A 17231-nucleotide genomic window follows, 5' to 3' on the forward strand; every position below is an offset into this window, starting at 1 on the left:
TTAGAGAGATGGGCAATAACAAAGACGCGTGTCAGGAAAATTAAATATCTTCGTGCATTGGGACTAGATTTGCCAAAACAGAAACAATCGGTATTTGATGAAATATTTCAGCTCGCAGTAAAGTAAAGTTAGCTCGACGAGACAATACAGAAGCTCAGCGATAAGGTTTTTGAAACACGAAGTCTGCTGAAAGCTGAGGCAAAGGCAATCTTTCCCTTGTTATTACAACTTAGGATAGAGAGGCAGAAGACGGAAATTCAAGCCATGAAGGAGGCAGAGAAAGCAAGGAAATCTAGGACAAAACTGATGCCCCGGGACACGCAAGAGACGAGGTATGAAGGAGGTGCCGAGGAGATTAATGAACTAAATATCGAGGAGAGGTATGCAAGAATTGCCGAGATGAATTATGAAAGAAATATCTTGGGTGTGTTTAAAGTTCGGCATAAAAGGCACAACGTTATTGCATGAAGAATGCAATAAAATGCATGAAGCGCCGTTCTCCCTTACTGCAAGTCGGCGTTCAATCCCCGACCGTCCAAGTGGTTGGGAACCATTCCTTCCCCCTCGTTCCATCCCAAATCCTTATCCTGACCCCTTCCAAATGCTATTTAAGTCGTAATAGCTTGCCGCTTTCCCCTGACAATTAAACAAAACATATTCTCTTCATAATTACCTTACCTTCTATTTTTTTTAATTTACATATTTTATGTTCAGTCGTAATTGACTATATTTGTAATAAAGTGTGTACTAACCTAGAAGTGCTTGTGGGGTCGAGCTTAGCTCCTAGCCCCGCCTTCCCAATGTTCTTAGATTAATAAATATTTTTGAACCTTTACTGTGTGTGTGTGTTTTCACCTAGTTATACTCACCTAGACGTGCTTGTGGGGTTGAGCTTCGACTCTTTAATCCCGCCTCTCAACTGTCAATCTACTGTTGTACAGATTCCTGAGCTTCTCGACATTTATCATATCTACATTTGCAACTGTGAATGGAGTCTGCCTCCACCACATCACTTCCTAGTTCTCTATTTATTAACTTCTCTGACACTAAAAAAGTTTTTTCTAATGACTCTGGGTCATTTGGGTACTCAGCCTCCACCTGTGTCCCCTTGTTCGAGCACCCACTTTGACTGGACGGTAGAGTGACGGTCTCGCTTTATGCAGGTCGGCGTTCAACCCCCGACCATCAAGGTGGTTGGACACCATTCCTTTCCCCTGTCCCATCCCAAATCCTTATCCTGACCCCCTTCCCAGTGCTATAAAGTTGTAATGGCTTGGAGCTTTCCCCTGACAATTAAATTATTAAATTATCTGCCCTGTTAATTCCTCTGATAATTTTATATGTTATCATGGCTTCGCCCTACTCTTCTGTCTTCCAGCAACGTGAGGTGCACTTCACGCAGCCTTTCCTCGTAACTCATGCCTCTTAGTTCTGGGACTAGCCTAGGGGCATACCTCTGAACGTTTTTCAGCTTCGTCTTGTGCTTGACAAGGTACGGGTTCCATGCTGGTGCCGCATACACCAAGACTGGTCTTACATATGTGGTATACAAGGTTCTGAAGAATTCCTTACACAGGTTTCTGAAGGCAGTACTGATGTTAGTCAGCCTCGCATACGCCATTGATGATATTCTTTCCATGTGGGCTTCAAGTGAAGGGTTTGCCATGTTATCAACTCCTTCATCTTTCTCTCTGTTCGTTTTATGGAGAACTTTGTCTCGTATTCGATATCCTTTATCCGGCTTCCTGTTCCATCCTCTTAGTTTTACCTTACATTTACTTGGGTTAGTAGCCCATTATTGGAAAATTCCTTCACCTTGTCTAGGTCATCTTGCAGTCTCATACTATCTTCCTTTGTTTTAATCCTCCTTATAGTATTTGCATCATCAGCAAACATTGAGAGGAACTAGTCTTTTCCCCTCTGGGAGATCATTTACACATCTGAAACAGTATAGGTCCAAGGACTGATCCCTGTGGGATTCCACTGATGACGCCTCGCCACTCTGAGACCTCACCCCTCACAGTGACTCGCTGTCTTCTGTTGCTTCTGTTGCTTCTGTTAACCAATGGAGTACCTTCCCTTTCACTCATGCCTGCATCTCCAGCTTGTGCAATAGTCTCTTGTGTGGTAATGTGTCAAAGGTTTTCTGGCAATCCAAAAATATGCAGTCTGCCCACTCCTCTCTTCCTTGCCTGATTTGTGTTACTTGGTCGTAGAATCCAATTATTCTTTTCCTTGAAATCATGCTGATGTTGTGTTATGAAGTTTTTTTCACTCCGGATGTTCCACTAGTTTTTTCACACAATCTTCTCCATCAACTTGCATGGTATGAAAGTTGGGACACTGGCCTGTAGTTCAGTACCTCCAGTCTATCCGTCTTCTTGTATATCGGGACTACATTTGCAGTTTTCCAAATTTTGGGCAGTTCACCTGTTACCATTGAATTGTTATACACCATGGAGAGTGACAAGCACAGTGCTTCTGCTCCTTCCTTTAGTATCCATGATGAGATTCCATCCAGGCCTATAACCTTTGTCATCACATCCAACTCTAGCAAAAACTTTCTCCCCTCCCCACTGGTAATCCCAAACTCCTCTAATGGTGCCTGGTTAACTATTCCCTCTCTGATCTGTGTGTGTGTGTGTGTGTGTGTGTGTGTGTGTGTGTGTGTGTGTGTGTGTGTGTGTGTGTGTGTGTGTGTGTGTGTGTGTGTGTGTGTGTGTGTGTGTGTGTGTGTGTGTGTGTGTGTGTGTGTGTGTGTGTGTGTGTGTGTGTGTGTGTACGTACTCACCTAGTTGTGCTTGCGGGGGTTGAGCTCTGGCTCTTTGGTCTATGTGTGTGTGTGTGTGTGTGTGTGTGTGTGTGTGTGTGCGTGTGTGTGTGTGTGTGTGTGTGTACATATTTATTTATGCCTGCAGGATCGAGCATTGACTCTTGGATCCCGCTTTTCGAGCCATCAGTTGTTTACAGCAATGACTCCGGTCCTATTTCCCTGTCATACCTAGTTTTAAAAGTATGAATAGAATTTGCTTCCCCAACCTGCTCCTTAAGTGCATTCCATTTTTCCACTACTCTCACGCTAAAAGAAAAATTCCTAACAACTCTGTGACTCATCTGAGTTTTGAGCTTCCACCCATGTCCCCTCGTTCTGATACTATTCCGTGTGAACATTTCGTCTATTTCCACTCTGTCAATCCCCCTAAGCATTTTATACGTTTCTATCATATCCCCTCCCCCTCCCTTCTTTTTTTTCTAGTGTCGTAAAGCTCAGTTCCTTCGGGCGCTCTTCATACCCCCATCCCTCGTAATGTTGGGACGATTCTTGTTGCAAACTTCTGAACCTTTTCCAGTTTCCTTATGTGTTTGTTCATATGGGGACTCCATAATGGGGGCGGCGAACTCTAAGATTGGCCTCACGTAGGCAGTATAAAGCGCCCTAAATGCCTCCTGTTATGATCCCAGGAAGCCGAAAAACGAGTTTCCCCTTTGAGAATTATTCTATCAGGCCTGACCTGACTAGAAGGCCAAAGAAATATAGAGGTGAAGATTCGTACGCAAAATAATTGGGTAAATTTGATAAACAATTTAAGAATATGGGCAGAGAGTCAGGATATAGATAAATGACTGGTTATGAGATGTGGAAAGTTTGCTGGAGGTGTGAGAGGAGCTTAAGCCACTTGAGCTGAAAAAATCGTGATGGGGAGGGCGTGCTCTGTTTGAGCCCCTGTTAGAGAGGAACCCCTGTTTGATATACCTTCAAGAGGAAGTGGACAGACGTCTCGACTGAGAAATAAGTTAAGAGGCGTGTCAGCTCAAGTCAGGAACTGCAGAAGGTGTTGAGGGGACACTAAGAGCAGTTCTGTGGGTAGCCTGAGGCGCCCTGAGTGTCGCCGCCCCGTCAGAGAGCGCCCTGCGGGAGATCTTATTGTGGTTTGTCTGGGGAAGGAGTTGCTGAGAACTTCGAAGCCAGCAGAGAGGGAGTAGTTGATGAGACTCCAAGGTTGTGGAAGGCACTGAGCTCTGTGGGAGAGCAACCATACAGTGAGGAAGAGAACCTCAACCTATGAGAAGAGGAGTTGAAGTTTCGCATGATTTTGTGGTACTAGTGGTGAAGCACCATTGTTGTCAAGGAAGACTTCATGGTGTGGCAGCCTGGAAGAGCTGCGGAGGATCCTGGTAGATAAACCCGGAAGATGATGTAAGGGTAGTGAACTTCCAGATGTGGAAGGGACGTTCTTATTAATTACTTGTAGGAAGTTGGTAGAGTGTTTGGTTGTAATTAGCTTGCTAGACGCAGTGAAAGGTGATTGGTTACCATTTTTGTGCCAAGAAGTACTTATGCTGAAGTAAGTGATTGACTACCATTTTTGTGCCAAGGAATATGTATACTGAAATATAGAGTCATAACCGTAGTCTGGATAACCTGCAGAGACAAACATATGTGTTCTACGACTGATAGGGTGATTGATTGATCATTGTTGTTTATCAAGGAATATGTATGTTGATGTTTATAGAATGTTAGCCATAGGCTGAATTGCCTGCAGATATTTATATGTTCCAGAGTTGGTAGAGCCATATCATATTGTACTACATGATTTACCCACTTGGTGAGGCTGATAGTGCAATATTATCTTATAAGACGTGACCTACTTGATGAGGTTGGTAGTATTAGGTGGTGAGTCAGGAGTTGGGAAACCACTTGATAAGTAGATGATAGAGTTCTGATGGTATTGGTGTAATGGCGACTGAATCTTAATTAAAATGAATCTTTCCTACCCTCCTTCTTCACTCAATACCCCAGCTTAACACTGGTAAAGTCCAGTATGACCCCTCACTGGACTGCCACGAATATAAGCGGAATATTAAATGAGGAAGAGACATAAAAAACAGGGGTTATTAATTTATAACTAATAATTAAAATCATTAAAACACTGCCACCACCTTCCCAAAACATTAATGAATGTGTCAAAATTATTGTTTCCCCAGGAAGGAAGGGACTCAATAATCATGGAACTCAAAGGGGCAAGTAAATGAATCTTAAAGGACTAATACTGTAATGTTACTGAACTGAAAGGGAGATTCAAGAGCTACTTTAATATTCATAAGATGGAGGGGAACACGGGAACTTTCCAAGCCAACATATCAACACCTAAAAATGACAAAATAGAAAAATACATAAAAATAAACAAGTGGATTAACTGAATACCACTGGAACTAATGTATTTCTCTTTATTAATTGAGCACGTAAATTAAAACCAAATTTGAAAGGTCCTAGCACATCCTAAGAGGCAAAATGGGTATCTACTGAGGACATGAAATCAAGTGCACAATACCTTAAAATCGCACTGAGGCCAAGATGTTGATGGCTTGCCTCCCACAGGTCAAGGGGACCTGTACCCCACTAAGCTCCAGAACACACTACTGAAATTTTGTTTCACCAACTTACCGGTGGCAAGGATTGCTCCTCCCACAATCTAGTACAGCCCCCAGGGCTTCACCCATTATTTGGCTATGGCCAACCATTTAAAACTAGGCCTGAGATTTGGCTCTCTAGGGCCAATAAGGACTTGGCACTTATCTACCGCCAATCACCTACTATGATCAGCGGTGGAAGGATACATGAAATTCTTGAAGATTGAGTCAGCTCTCGCCAGCTATTTGAAGGGAACAAGGCGCCTCTATAGTGGACCACTGGAGCCTCTATAGTGGACCACTGGAGCCTAGTGCACCTCCGAGCAATGTTTATGGTAACTGATAAATTATGTTCAACCCCGTCTCCTCCAAGATAAAGGATAGGGACATTTGACTCGTCTGGTATGGGAAAGGAACCGGCGAGAGGGGAAGAGAGGGAATTGAGAGGTGGATGGAGAGGGAATGGAGTGGGGGGAGCCTAGGCACCGAGAGGACCCGCTAGGAAGACCACCCCTCAGGTCAGCCTCTTGGCCCTTGACAAATGGGCGAAAGGGGGGGGGAAGAGGGGGAGACAAATGACAGGCAAGGGGAGGGGAGAAAGGGAGAAGGAAAGAGGGGAGAAGGGAGAACCATGATCTAAGCACCAGATCATTACATTGGAGTGCAACCTGACTACAGTAGTATAGAGTGTTGGAGATATATTATTATACATGTATATGTACTGTCCATGTGCCTTGTCCAGTAAATGTATTCAAATTTGCTGGTGTTTGCCCATGTCTTAGTGAGGCTTCCCAGAAAGCAGGTAAGAGAGAGAGAGAAAGAACCAAGAACCACAGCTGTGGACAGGGTAGAACGGAATAATAATAAGCCAAAGGGGATTGAGGAGATCATACCACATATGGAGAGAGTGGGGAGTCACGGTGGCTCGAGTGGGGTGTGTGCACGTGACAACGAGGCTAGTGTTGGAGCCACATCCCTAAACGTTTGACGTTGAGCCCCTTTCCATATGCCGGAAGCGCCCAGGGTGATTTCCTAGTAAAAGAATAAGCACTCTCCGGGTTTTGGGTTGGTTGTCCGAAAGGAAGGACTACCAACAACAACAACAACATAAAAAACATTGAGGGCCTGTCCGGGAGAGTGAACTGACACACCCACTCCCTGTCTGAGAGTGGGTTGGTACACCCTTTGTGGAGATAGGTAGACTGTTCGACCGCACTTGTATATTCTCTCTCTTGGAAAGACTCACAGGACAAGGTGGATAAGGTGCAAGCATTTGTGGAGTCAGGCAAGCCTGAGGACTTGGAAGGTTGCACCAGGAAACAACTGAAACAAATAGCGGAGAAATGTGGCATCAGGTTGAAAGCATCTAAAGTAGCTGGGATGAAGGATGAGATCCTAAGGCAGTTGAGAGCCAAGAGTGGAGTGGCAGAACAAGGAGTCCAGAAAGGAGCTGAAAGTGGAAAGGAGGATGATGGGCAGGATAAAATACAATCCCAGGAATCGAGTAGGAGCAGTAAAAGTAGCTGCGATAATAGGAATAGCAGGAACAGGAGTCTGAAAAGGTTCCAGTTAGAGCGACAGATGCAACAACAGCGTGAGGAGAGAGAGTTCCAGCTGGAAAAGATGAAATTAGAACCCCAGATGAGAAATGAAGCCGAGAGGGAAAAAGAGAAAACCAGACTGGAGGTAGAAAAAGAGAAAGCAAGACTAGAGGTAGAGAAAGAAAAAGCCCAGGTCGAAAGGGAAAAAAAGAAAGCAAGACTACAGGTGGAGAAAGGAAAAGCCCAGGTCGAAAAGGAAAAAAAAGAGAACAAAACAAATGCAGATAGAAGTGAATAGAACCCTGGTTGAGCAAAGGATTGAACGTGGGTTGCCAGAGAGCACCATCCAGGTATCACACACCAGATGTTAGGGTTAGGGAAAAGGACATTCCTCTGTTTGTGCCCGAAGAGGCAGAGAGCTTCTTCGAGCATTTTGAAAGGGTAGCCAACATTAAGGAGTGGCCACAGGAGGAATGTGCCCATCTGGTCCAGTTAAGATTGACTGGTGCTGCCAGGGAGGCGTACACTCAACTAACATTGGAGGAATGCCAAGATTATGTCACAGTAAAGAGCAGCATAGTGCGCTCATTTCAGCTAACCCCAGAGGCTTATAGGAAGCGATTCAGAGAGCTGGTGAAAGTAGGAGCATATAAGTTTGCCGAGACGGCAAGGGATCTGGAAAGGAGATTCCAGAAGTGGATTGAGGCTGCCAGAGTTTGATCGTATGCTGACCTGAAGCAACTGATGGTCATGGAAAAGTTCTTAGAGATGATGCATCCCAAGACAAAGTTCAAGATCCAAGAAGCAGGGGTAAAGGAGGTGAAAGATGCCGCAAATAGGGCGGATATGATTACGGAAGCATACAAGAGCGTAAGGGAGAACAGAGTGAAGAATGAGGTGAGACACAGCAATAGCAGACCTAGTGGAGTCTGTGGAGGAAGAAGTTTTGGGGGACAGACAAGCAGACCAGCTAATTTTAAGCCCCGGGAAGGAAAATTGCCGAGTCCGCCTGCTGGAAGTAGGCAGGAAAATAAAAATGTGCAGAGGAGACGAGAGTCCAGTGAAGCTCCACAGAGTAGGAGTAGTGCGTCTGGCCTGAGGAACTTCAATACGAGTGGGCAGAGTCAGAGCCACTCGAGGGCGTATAGGAGAAATTTCTCCCAAATGAGGTGCTATAAGTGCAACAGATCGGGTCACATGATGCGATATTGTCGGCAGGGCAAGAGAGTCGTGACCCTGACCATGCGTGATCCCCGGAAGAAGTACGTTGATGTACAACAAGACAAACCACATAAGGTAGATATGGTGAACGAGCGGTACTAATGAACGGCCGTTCATTAGTAATGGTTGGGTCGGCATAGCCCAAGGTGGAGGTTAGTATCCTCAGAGATACTGGAGCCAATCAGAGTTTGATTCTGAGAGGCCTAATCGGAAACAATCGACTGTTAGCTGGCAGAAGGAGGATAAAGGTTCATGGGTTGTTGTCTAAGAGTGACATGCCTGTGTGTGCTGTCCAGTTGAAGTCAGATTATTTGTCGGCGGAGGTGATGTTGGGAGTGTGCCCCAACATACCTGTTCCAGGAGTCCAAGTGATCCTGGGGAACGACTTGTGTGGGTCCAAGGTGTTGCCAGAGCTGATAGTAAAAGCTGTGCCGGAGGAGTACTAGAAGGACCGCGGTAGGAGTGGAACACCGGACAAGGTAGATCTAGCCAGCATCCTCGAAGATGAGGCAGAGGACAGTCAAGTCATCGTATACCCGGCCTGTGTAGTGACAGAGTCGGATGTAGCCGCCGAGGATGACACTGGAGATGATGTAGCAGTGTCGACTCCACCAAAGGAGGAGGTCAAAGTGGACATGTCTGGACTGTTTAGTGAAGGTCCAGCTGAGAAGAATGAAGATTCGAGGAGACAGGAAGTGAAGGTGACCCCTACCTGAAAGGTTCAGCGTGAACCGAGCGGACCTGATTAGGGCACAGAAAGAGGAGTTTACAGATCTAATCGGGGAGGCAAAAGGGGAAAACTCATGTCCGGAGTCCCCAATGTATTACTACTTAGACAATGACGTACTAATGAGGAATTGGCGACCAGACAAAGCCAACGCAGATAAAGTATGGTTAGAGAAGCACCAAGTGTTAGTGCCGAAGGAGTTCAGGACGGCAGTGCTAGAACTAGCCCACTCCGTAGATATGGCAGGACACTTAGGGGTGAAGAAGACCTTAAATAAGGTGCAGGAGCACTTCTACTGGCCGAACGTGTGGAAGGATGTAAAGAGGTATTGTAGGACATGTTTGGCATGCCAACGTGCAGGTAAGCCGGCTCCGGCTATACCGAAGGCACCTTTAATGCCCATACCGGCGTTTGGTAAGCCTTTTGAGAGGGACTTTATAGATTGTGTAGGTCCGTTGCCAAGGACCAGAAAAGGCCACGAGTATTTACTAACCATAATGTGCACAGCCACCCGTTTCCCCGAAGCGATCCCCCTGAGAAGAGTGACGTCACGAGCCGTTCTGGATAGACTACAGAACTACATTGCATGGGTAGGCATGCCCAAGGTTCTTCAGACGGACCAGGGAAGCGTCTTCCAGTCAAAGTTGTTTAGGGAAACTGTGAAAGGATGGAGGGTAGAGCAAGTGCGCTCATCACCATATCACCCTCAGTCGCAGGGAGCGTTAGAGCGTTTCCATGGAACGCTGAAGAGTTTGTTGAGGATATACTGCTCTGAGGAAGGGAGTAAGTGGGACGAGGCATTACTATCCGTGTTGTTCACCATCAGGGATGCGGTAGTAGAATCGCTCAGATTCACTCCATTCCAGCTGGTGTATGGACACTCAGTGAGAAGTCCAGTGGGTGCGCTGAAGGAGCAGCTCACCGAGGATAGGCAGAAAGTGGATGTGGGACAATATGTAAAGACTTTTAGAGAGCGACTCTCTAGGGCCAGAGATTTGGCCAAGAAAAATCTGAGAACGTCCCAAGCAGAGATGGTGAGATATCACGACAGGAAGGCAAAGGACAGGAGATTTCAGGAAGGAGATCAGGTGTTAGTCCTCCTGCCGGTGAAAGGAAGTGTATACGAATCAAGATTTTGTAGCCCATATACCATTCAGAAGGTACTAGAGGATGTGAATTATATAATACACATGCCAGATCGGCCGAGGAAGTCACAGGTTTGCCACGTGAACATGATAAAGAAGTACTATGACAGAGATAAGCCTTTAGGTGAAGAAGAAAAGATGGAAACCCCGTCGCAGACGACTGTGCTTTATGTGGGAGACGGCAAAGGAATAGAGGAGAAATGTTAGAGAGGGCCGATGGCGCGAAGATATCGAATACGGAAAGCCTGGCCAAGATAGGTGAGCGACTGGTTCATTTGGAGGATGACCAACGCCAGGAACTAGTGGAGATCGTCCAGATGAATAAGTCGTTATTCACGGACGTGCCCAGAAGACACCGCAGAACGGTGCAAGAAGTAAATGTAGGGAGTGCTGACCCTATCAAGCAGCACCCTTACATAGTTAACCCGGAGAAAGCAGCGGCGATGAGAGCAGAAGTAAAGTATCTGCTAGATAACGACTTGGCAGAGGTTAGCGATAGTGACTGGAGTTTGCCGTGCCTCCTCGTGAAGAAAAGTGATGGCACGTACCGGTTTTGCACTGATTACAGGAAAATGAATGCAGTCACAGTCGCTGACTCGTTCCCTATACCATGCATAGATGACTGCATAGATCAGATTGGGAGTGCGCGGTATGTCTCGAAAATAGACCTGCTGAAGAGATACTACCAGATTCCCCAGTCCGAGGAGGACAAGAAAATTTCAGCGTTCGTGACACCCGACGGCTTGTTCCAATATAAAGTGGTACCGTTCGGAATAAAGAATAGTGGTAGTTGTTTCCAATGGGTAATGAATCAGGTATTACAAGGCGCGACCAGATGTGCAATGTACATCGATGATATTGTAGTGTTCGCTGATTCCTGGAAGGATCACGTGGATCGACTTTTAGATTTGTTCGATCGGTTGGAGAAGGCCAACATGACGATCAACTTAGCAAAAAGTGAGTTCGGGAGAGCTCGCCTGGAGTACCTTGGATATATAGTAGGGCAAGGTGAGGTTGCTCCGGTAAGAACAAAGGTGGAGGCCATTGACAACTTCCCGGTGCCCAGGAGTAAGAAAGAATTGTTGAGATACCTCGGTATGATTGGGTATTACCGGAAGTTCTGCGGAAATTTCTCCACCATAGCCGCTCCTATGACGAGTTTGCTATCAAAGAGCAAGAAGTGTGAGTGGAATGGAACAGCACAAGAAGCGTTTGAAAAGACTAAAAGACTGTTGACCGAGGCGCCTGTACTAGTGTCGCCCAATTTTGGAGCACCGTTTACGTTATTTGTAGATGCCAGTGATATAGGGGCTGGAGCTGTAGCAGAATGATGGAATTTACCGCCCCGTATCCTTCTTCTCGAAGAAGTTCGTTAAGCAACAGAGGTCGTACAGAACGGTCGAGAACGAGACTTTGGCCCTGGTTATGGCATTGAAACAATTTGCAGTGTATGTGAGGGGGGGAGGACACCCAGTGATGGTGTATACAGACCATAATCCCCTAGTTTTCCTTGAGAAAAATGAAGCATGCAAACCAGAGGTTGACCAGATGGTTTTTATTGCTCCAAGAGTATGACCTGGTGATAACGCACATAAGAGGGCGAGACAATGTAGTAGCTGATGCGTTATCTCGAGCCTAGCCACTAGAATAATTCTCAAAAAACAAGGGGGAGGGAGTGTTATGATCCCAGGTAGCCGAAAAACGAGTCTCCCCTTTGAGAATTATTCTATCAAGCCTGACCTGACTAGGAGGTCAGAGATATACAGACATGAAGATTCATATGTAAAAATAATTGGGTAAACTTTACAGAGAGTTTAAGAATATGGGCAGTGAATAAGAAAATAGTTAAGTGACTGGTTATGAGATGTGGATAATTTGCTGGAGGCATGAGGCTCACTTCGAGAGGGCTTTGACCTCACTTGAGTACCACACATCGTGAGGGGAAGCTGTGCTCCGTGTGAGTTCCTGTCAGAGAGGAACTCCTAGTGATATACCTCCAAGAGAAAGGAAGTGTACAGACATTCCAGCTGTGGAATCGAGCTGGGAACGTGAGGTCTCAAGTCCTGGATGGCAAGGAGAGTTTGTTAAGCCGCCCAGAGATATTATCGTGGGCCGTGGGAGTGCCCTGATCGAACGCCGTCAGAGGGAGAGCGCCCTCGACTAGACAATCTGTGGTAAGCACGATTTAAGCCAGTCTATAGTGTTTACTTGTAGTTGGTCGTGTGCCCAGCGACAGTAGCGAATGTTTATTGATAAGTTAAACATGTTTTGGTAAGGCAGAAGGCCTAAAATAAGAGAGTGGAGATGGAGGAACGTCCTGGAGGACGGAGCAACATTCGTCTCCTCTGAGCGCTGGCAGATGACTGAGGGAGCCCAGCTCCTGGCGGGGTAGCTGCCTGGAGGACCGCCTGGCCGGGCAGAGCATGGACCAGCCCAAACGGGGGAGTCCGCTCTCACAGTATGTAGAGAGCAGATAAATGTTGGATGCAAACATATTGTGTGGTTATTTTCGTTTATGTGTTTAAGGGGAAACATTTTTTTATTGGCATGTCAATGGGTTGCAGGTTTGTCTTTGGAAGAAGTTGCTGAGAACTTCGAGCCAGTAGTGAGTTAGTGGAAGAGACTCCAAGACTGTGGAAGGAGTAGTGTACTCCAAGGAAGAGTAGCCCCCACAGTGAAGAGTAGGACCTCGAGCTGTGAGGAGAAGCAGTGAAGAGGAGTGTCACGTGCATCTGTAATACCTGTGGCGAAACTCCAGTTCTGTTCAAGGAAGACTTCATGGTGTAGCAGCCAGGAGAGCTGTGGAGGACCCTAGTAGAAGTGGTGGAGCACCATAGTTGCTCAAGGAAGACTTCATGGTGTAGCAGCCTGGAAGAGCTGCGGAGGATCCTGGTAGATAAACCCGGAAGAACCTGAAGATGTCAGGGTAGTGAACTTCCAGATGTGGAAGGGAAGTTCTGGTTGATTACTTGTAGGGAGTTGGTAGAGTGTTTGGTTGTCATTAGTGTGCAAGACGCAGAGAAAGGTGAGTGATTGTTTGCCATTTTTGTGCCAAGGAGTACTTATACTGAAATATAGAGTTACAGTCGTAGGCTGGATTACCGGCAGAGACATACATATGTGTTCTAGGACTGATAGGGGTGATCCATTGATCATTGTTGTATATCAAGGAACATTTATACTAATATTTATGTTATTGCATTCATACGCTGGTTTTCCTTGTATATGTTTATAGATATATATTCTCTTGCTGATAGTGCAACATTGCATTATAAGACTTGACCTACTTGAGGAGGTTGGTAGTATTAGGTGATGAATCAGGAGATAGGATACCACTTGATAAGCAGATGATAGAGTTCTGAAGGTGTTGGAGTGCAACCTGACTGAAATAGTATAGAGTGTAGGATTCATTATTATTATTATTATATGTGTGTATGTATTGTGTATGTGCTTTGTGGAGTAAATGTATTCAAAATTTGCTGGTGTTTGCCTTTGTCCTAGTGAGGCTTCCCAGGAAGTAGGAAAGAAGGAGAGAGAGAAAGAACCAAGAACCACAGCTGTGGACAGGGTAGAACGGAATAATCAATAAAACAAATGGGATTGAGGATATCATATCATATAAGGAGAGAGTGGGGAGTCACAGCGGCTCGAGTGGGTGTGTGCACGTGACAACGAGGCTAAGTATTGGAGCCGCATCCCCTAAACGTGTGACGTTGAGCCCCTCTTCAAGAGCCAGAAGCGCCCAGGGTGATCTCCTGGTAAAGTATAAGCACTCTACCGAGTTGTGGGTTGGGTTGTCCATAAAGGATCAACGACGACACCCAACCCACAAAACTTATAAACAATGCAGCCTCAGTTCAGTGTACATACGTTAACCTGACTACCTTCTACATTCGTTAATTGTGTGTGCAGTGTTGTTGACGTTTGAGGGTGGTGTGTTGGCCTTAGGTTAAAATGTTGCAGTGAAGGTGAATCATAAGCAACTGTGCTGGTGTACTTGACTCTAAAGCAACTAAAGAGGTTGGTGCCCTACCGTGACCCTGGTGTCAAATCTCCTTCCACCCCTCCTATTTTAACGAGTGAACAACGTGCTATTGGCTGTTCAATGCCCGTGATGCTGCATGATAATCTGCAGCTCACTACCCAGCGAGCAGTTTCATATACTAACATGCCTTCTTGTCACCACTGTGATATTAATAATCTGCATAAATAACAAGCTAAATGAATCATGGCAACCGCCCTTGTCCCAGGTGAGTCGCCGCTGCTGCCAGATGTGCGTTCAGCAGCCCAGATTGTTCCTGATTCACCTGCTGCTGGTACACAAGTCTCTCTCCAGGCAGGAGAGATCCAAGGAGAAACTGGGGCTGTATTCCAAGAGGTGGTGAGCAAGAAGGATAAAAGGCGACTACAGCGTGAAAGAACTCGCTTAAAAACGAATGAAGATACACAGAGATGAAGACAATCATGTCTTTGTCACGGATGATGACGCATTTGTTAACGACTTGTTAACGCAGGAATATGCTGGGATAAAAATGTTGCCAGCACCGTGTGATGATTCAGTGAAGGTGAAAATCGTCTTCTTTGGTATTAACAAATGCATTGACCCAGAGTGCTTCCGGTCCGCCAATGTGGAAAACCCACACCACACTAAAAATGACCTCATCGTTGCAAACTGGACAGCATCAACGGAGATTCCCAAGCGACTCTCAGTGCCCCGGGCGCTGGGTAGAACTTACAGAGTGGCTCGCTATATCCCTCCACGCAAGAGGTGCTACAAATGTCAGCGTTGGGGCCACACTGCAGTGCACTGCACCTCCAGGACCCACCGATGTGTAGTGTGTGCTAGTGATCATGATTCTAAGAGGTGCTTTGACCTCTACAACGACGGGCACACGGCGGAAACTAGATGCGTTAATTGTCGTGCTCCTGGCGTGATGGCAACTGACCAAAGCTGCCCAGCTGCTGCTAGGCCGCCCCCTACAAGCAGTGCCCCGCTCTACAAGGCGCCACGTCATGATGATGGAGTGTTACCATCAGTGGAAAGTTGTCCTATGCCATCAACTACGGTGGGCCACAGCTAGCACTCTGACTCCCCGCTCGCCCCTGACTCACTCTGGACAACGAAACAGCGGCGAGCGTCTCTGCCCACTCATCTGGGCACCGGGTGCCACAGTACACAGTTGCCAGGTGTGGCTCGCCCCGGCCGGCGGGATGGTAGGTCTCCACCCCCCTCACCCCCCCCCCTTTCGAGGTTGGGGCCGCCACCAGCTTGGCCTCCCCTCCCCACCCACAGTCAACCTCCAAGGGTGGGAAGGTAGTTGTGAAGGTGCTCTGTGGAGCGGCAGCCTGAGCTACAACAAATAGATTCGGATTTGTTTGTTGCCGCCGAAGGCGGCTAGTTTATTGTGCACCCCATACTCAACCTGTGAGCGGTAGCGCAAAAGTATTACAGAGGACACAAAAGGTCTTTATCAGACCTCATCTTAGATTATTACATAAACAATTTCATCTATCCTTCACACCTTATAGTTACAATGTCACCTAGTTACAGAGAAAGTGCTATTACAAGAGCTACATATTTACAGTAAGTCATCATACATTAGTGGTAGTCTTATCGCTAATACATAATAGTTTGACCAATGGGGATATTACAGAGTCATAGGGGAGCTTCTGTTAATTATTAGTCCTCACAATACACTACTTGTTTCTGAATCTCATATGTCGTTCATCTACTGGAAGCGGAATGTGGATACAGTGCAAGGATTTCAGGTAATTTATCAATGGTAATAAGATAGGTTGCCATATCATACAGAGTGAGCTTAGATTTATCTCTAAATGGCTCAATTTTACTACAATCCAAGATATAGTGTTCGAGTGTGTGTGTCCCTGTCTTTGTCCACACACTTTACACTTTACTTCATCTAGATCCCTATACAAGCCGAACTGCCAGAGAACTTGTAGCCACGTCTTATACGAACTGTGACAACATCTGTTAGTCTACTGACTTTGTTACTTAGTACTTACCAATCAGGGAAAAGTCATCAAGTTTCTATGGATCCCCTCCCATGTTGGAATATGCGGGAATGAACGAGCAGATGTGCTGGCTGCTGAAGGCGCTGAAGGAGACCATATTGAATACTTCATACCCAAGACTCAACTACAAATTAGAGGTATAATCAGGCAACATCACCGTGACAAGGTAACTGAGGAAAGGAGGATAGAAGCACAAACCAGTGAATCTGTACGATGATACAACATGGTTGCAGCTGGCAATCCCAATCATTATGGCCGAAGAGGAGGACGACGAGGGAAAGAATCAGTAATAGCGAGAATCCGTCAGTAGTGAATAAGGAGACAGATTGAGGTAAAAAAATTTCAGAAACGGTTGGGCACTTCCATGCCGACTTGACCCTGTTGGGCCAGATCGTCCATCCCTCTTGTTTTAGGTGGTTAGGTTAGGGCACAGTCAGCGCGCTCCTGGCTGGCTGGCGGTGGTTGGGTGGTGGTCCCCCCTGGGGTCCCGGGGGGACCACCACCCATGGTGTACCTGAGGAACTGGTGCCCTATCCTAACCTGTTTTTTTGCACGATTCGTCTCGAGCTTTTAAGATGAGTCTAGGGCCTCAAGAAGGGGGTCTCTACTTATGAGAGGTACCGAGGATGAATGTTCAATAGTTGGAAACCAAAAAATACACTGGTGAAAGGCATATAAAAAATGGCATGAGCAAAAATGCACGATTTGTCCCGGGGGTGCTACGAGAGTACTACGGTATCAATTTGGGGGCCCTTACTTTTGAATGGATCAGAGGGTGAATGTTCAATAGATTCAAACCAAGAAAAACAGTTGAAAGCGAATATAGAAGTTTTTGGAGTACTTTAATGAGGCTATGACTGAATAGTATAGGGAGCCCTTGGGCACAGCTCCATTTTCTGTAATGGTCAGAGGTGGATAACCCCCAGTGGGGGTCAAGCATACAAGGGGGGGTCAAGATTCCTTACAAAGACCAAGTTTGGATATATAGGTGTAGTAAGCCTTATCTTGAATTTGCATGAAACTGTGGGGTACATTGACATGAAGAGCGAGTCATAGAACAGGATCTGCATGTGAGATGGGTCATATTGGGGTTTTAAAGAAGTTAAGATAGCTTTAAAGAGCCCTGTGTGCTTGATAGTGGGGAAATATTCA

The 17231-nt window shown here is 46.2% G+C and overlaps 1 protein-coding gene across 1 annotated transcript; it reads left to right on the top strand.

Annotated features, from left to right (window-relative positions):
- Window positions 1-264: 264 nt before the first annotated feature.
- On the top strand, window positions 265-7251 carry LOC138365818 (uncharacterized). Its single transcript, XM_069326321.1, has 2 exons — window positions 265-424; window positions 6653-7251. The coding sequence occupies exons 1-2, from the start codon at window positions 265-267 to the stop codon at window positions 7249-7251; spliced, it is 759 nt and encodes a 252-aa protein (XP_069182422.1).
- Window positions 7252-17231: the final 9980 nt, after the last annotated feature.

The sequence above is a fragment of the Procambarus clarkii genome, chromosome 2 (assembly GCF_040958095.1).
Source record: "Procambarus clarkii isolate CNS0578487 chromosome 2, FALCON_Pclarkii_2.0, whole genome shotgun sequence".
Taxonomy (NCBI): domain Eukaryota; kingdom Metazoa; phylum Arthropoda; class Malacostraca; order Decapoda; family Cambaridae; genus Procambarus; species Procambarus clarkii.

Coding starts and splice junctions, on each gene's coding strand:
- LOC138365818 (XM_069326321.1), top strand. CDS start 265: ATGAAGGAGGCAGAGAAAGCAAGGAAATCTAGGACAAAACTGATGCCC. Junction 425..6,652: donor TTATGAAAGAAATATCTTGG/GTGTGTTTAAAG, acceptor TCTCTTGGAAAG/ACTCACAGGACAAGGTGGAT.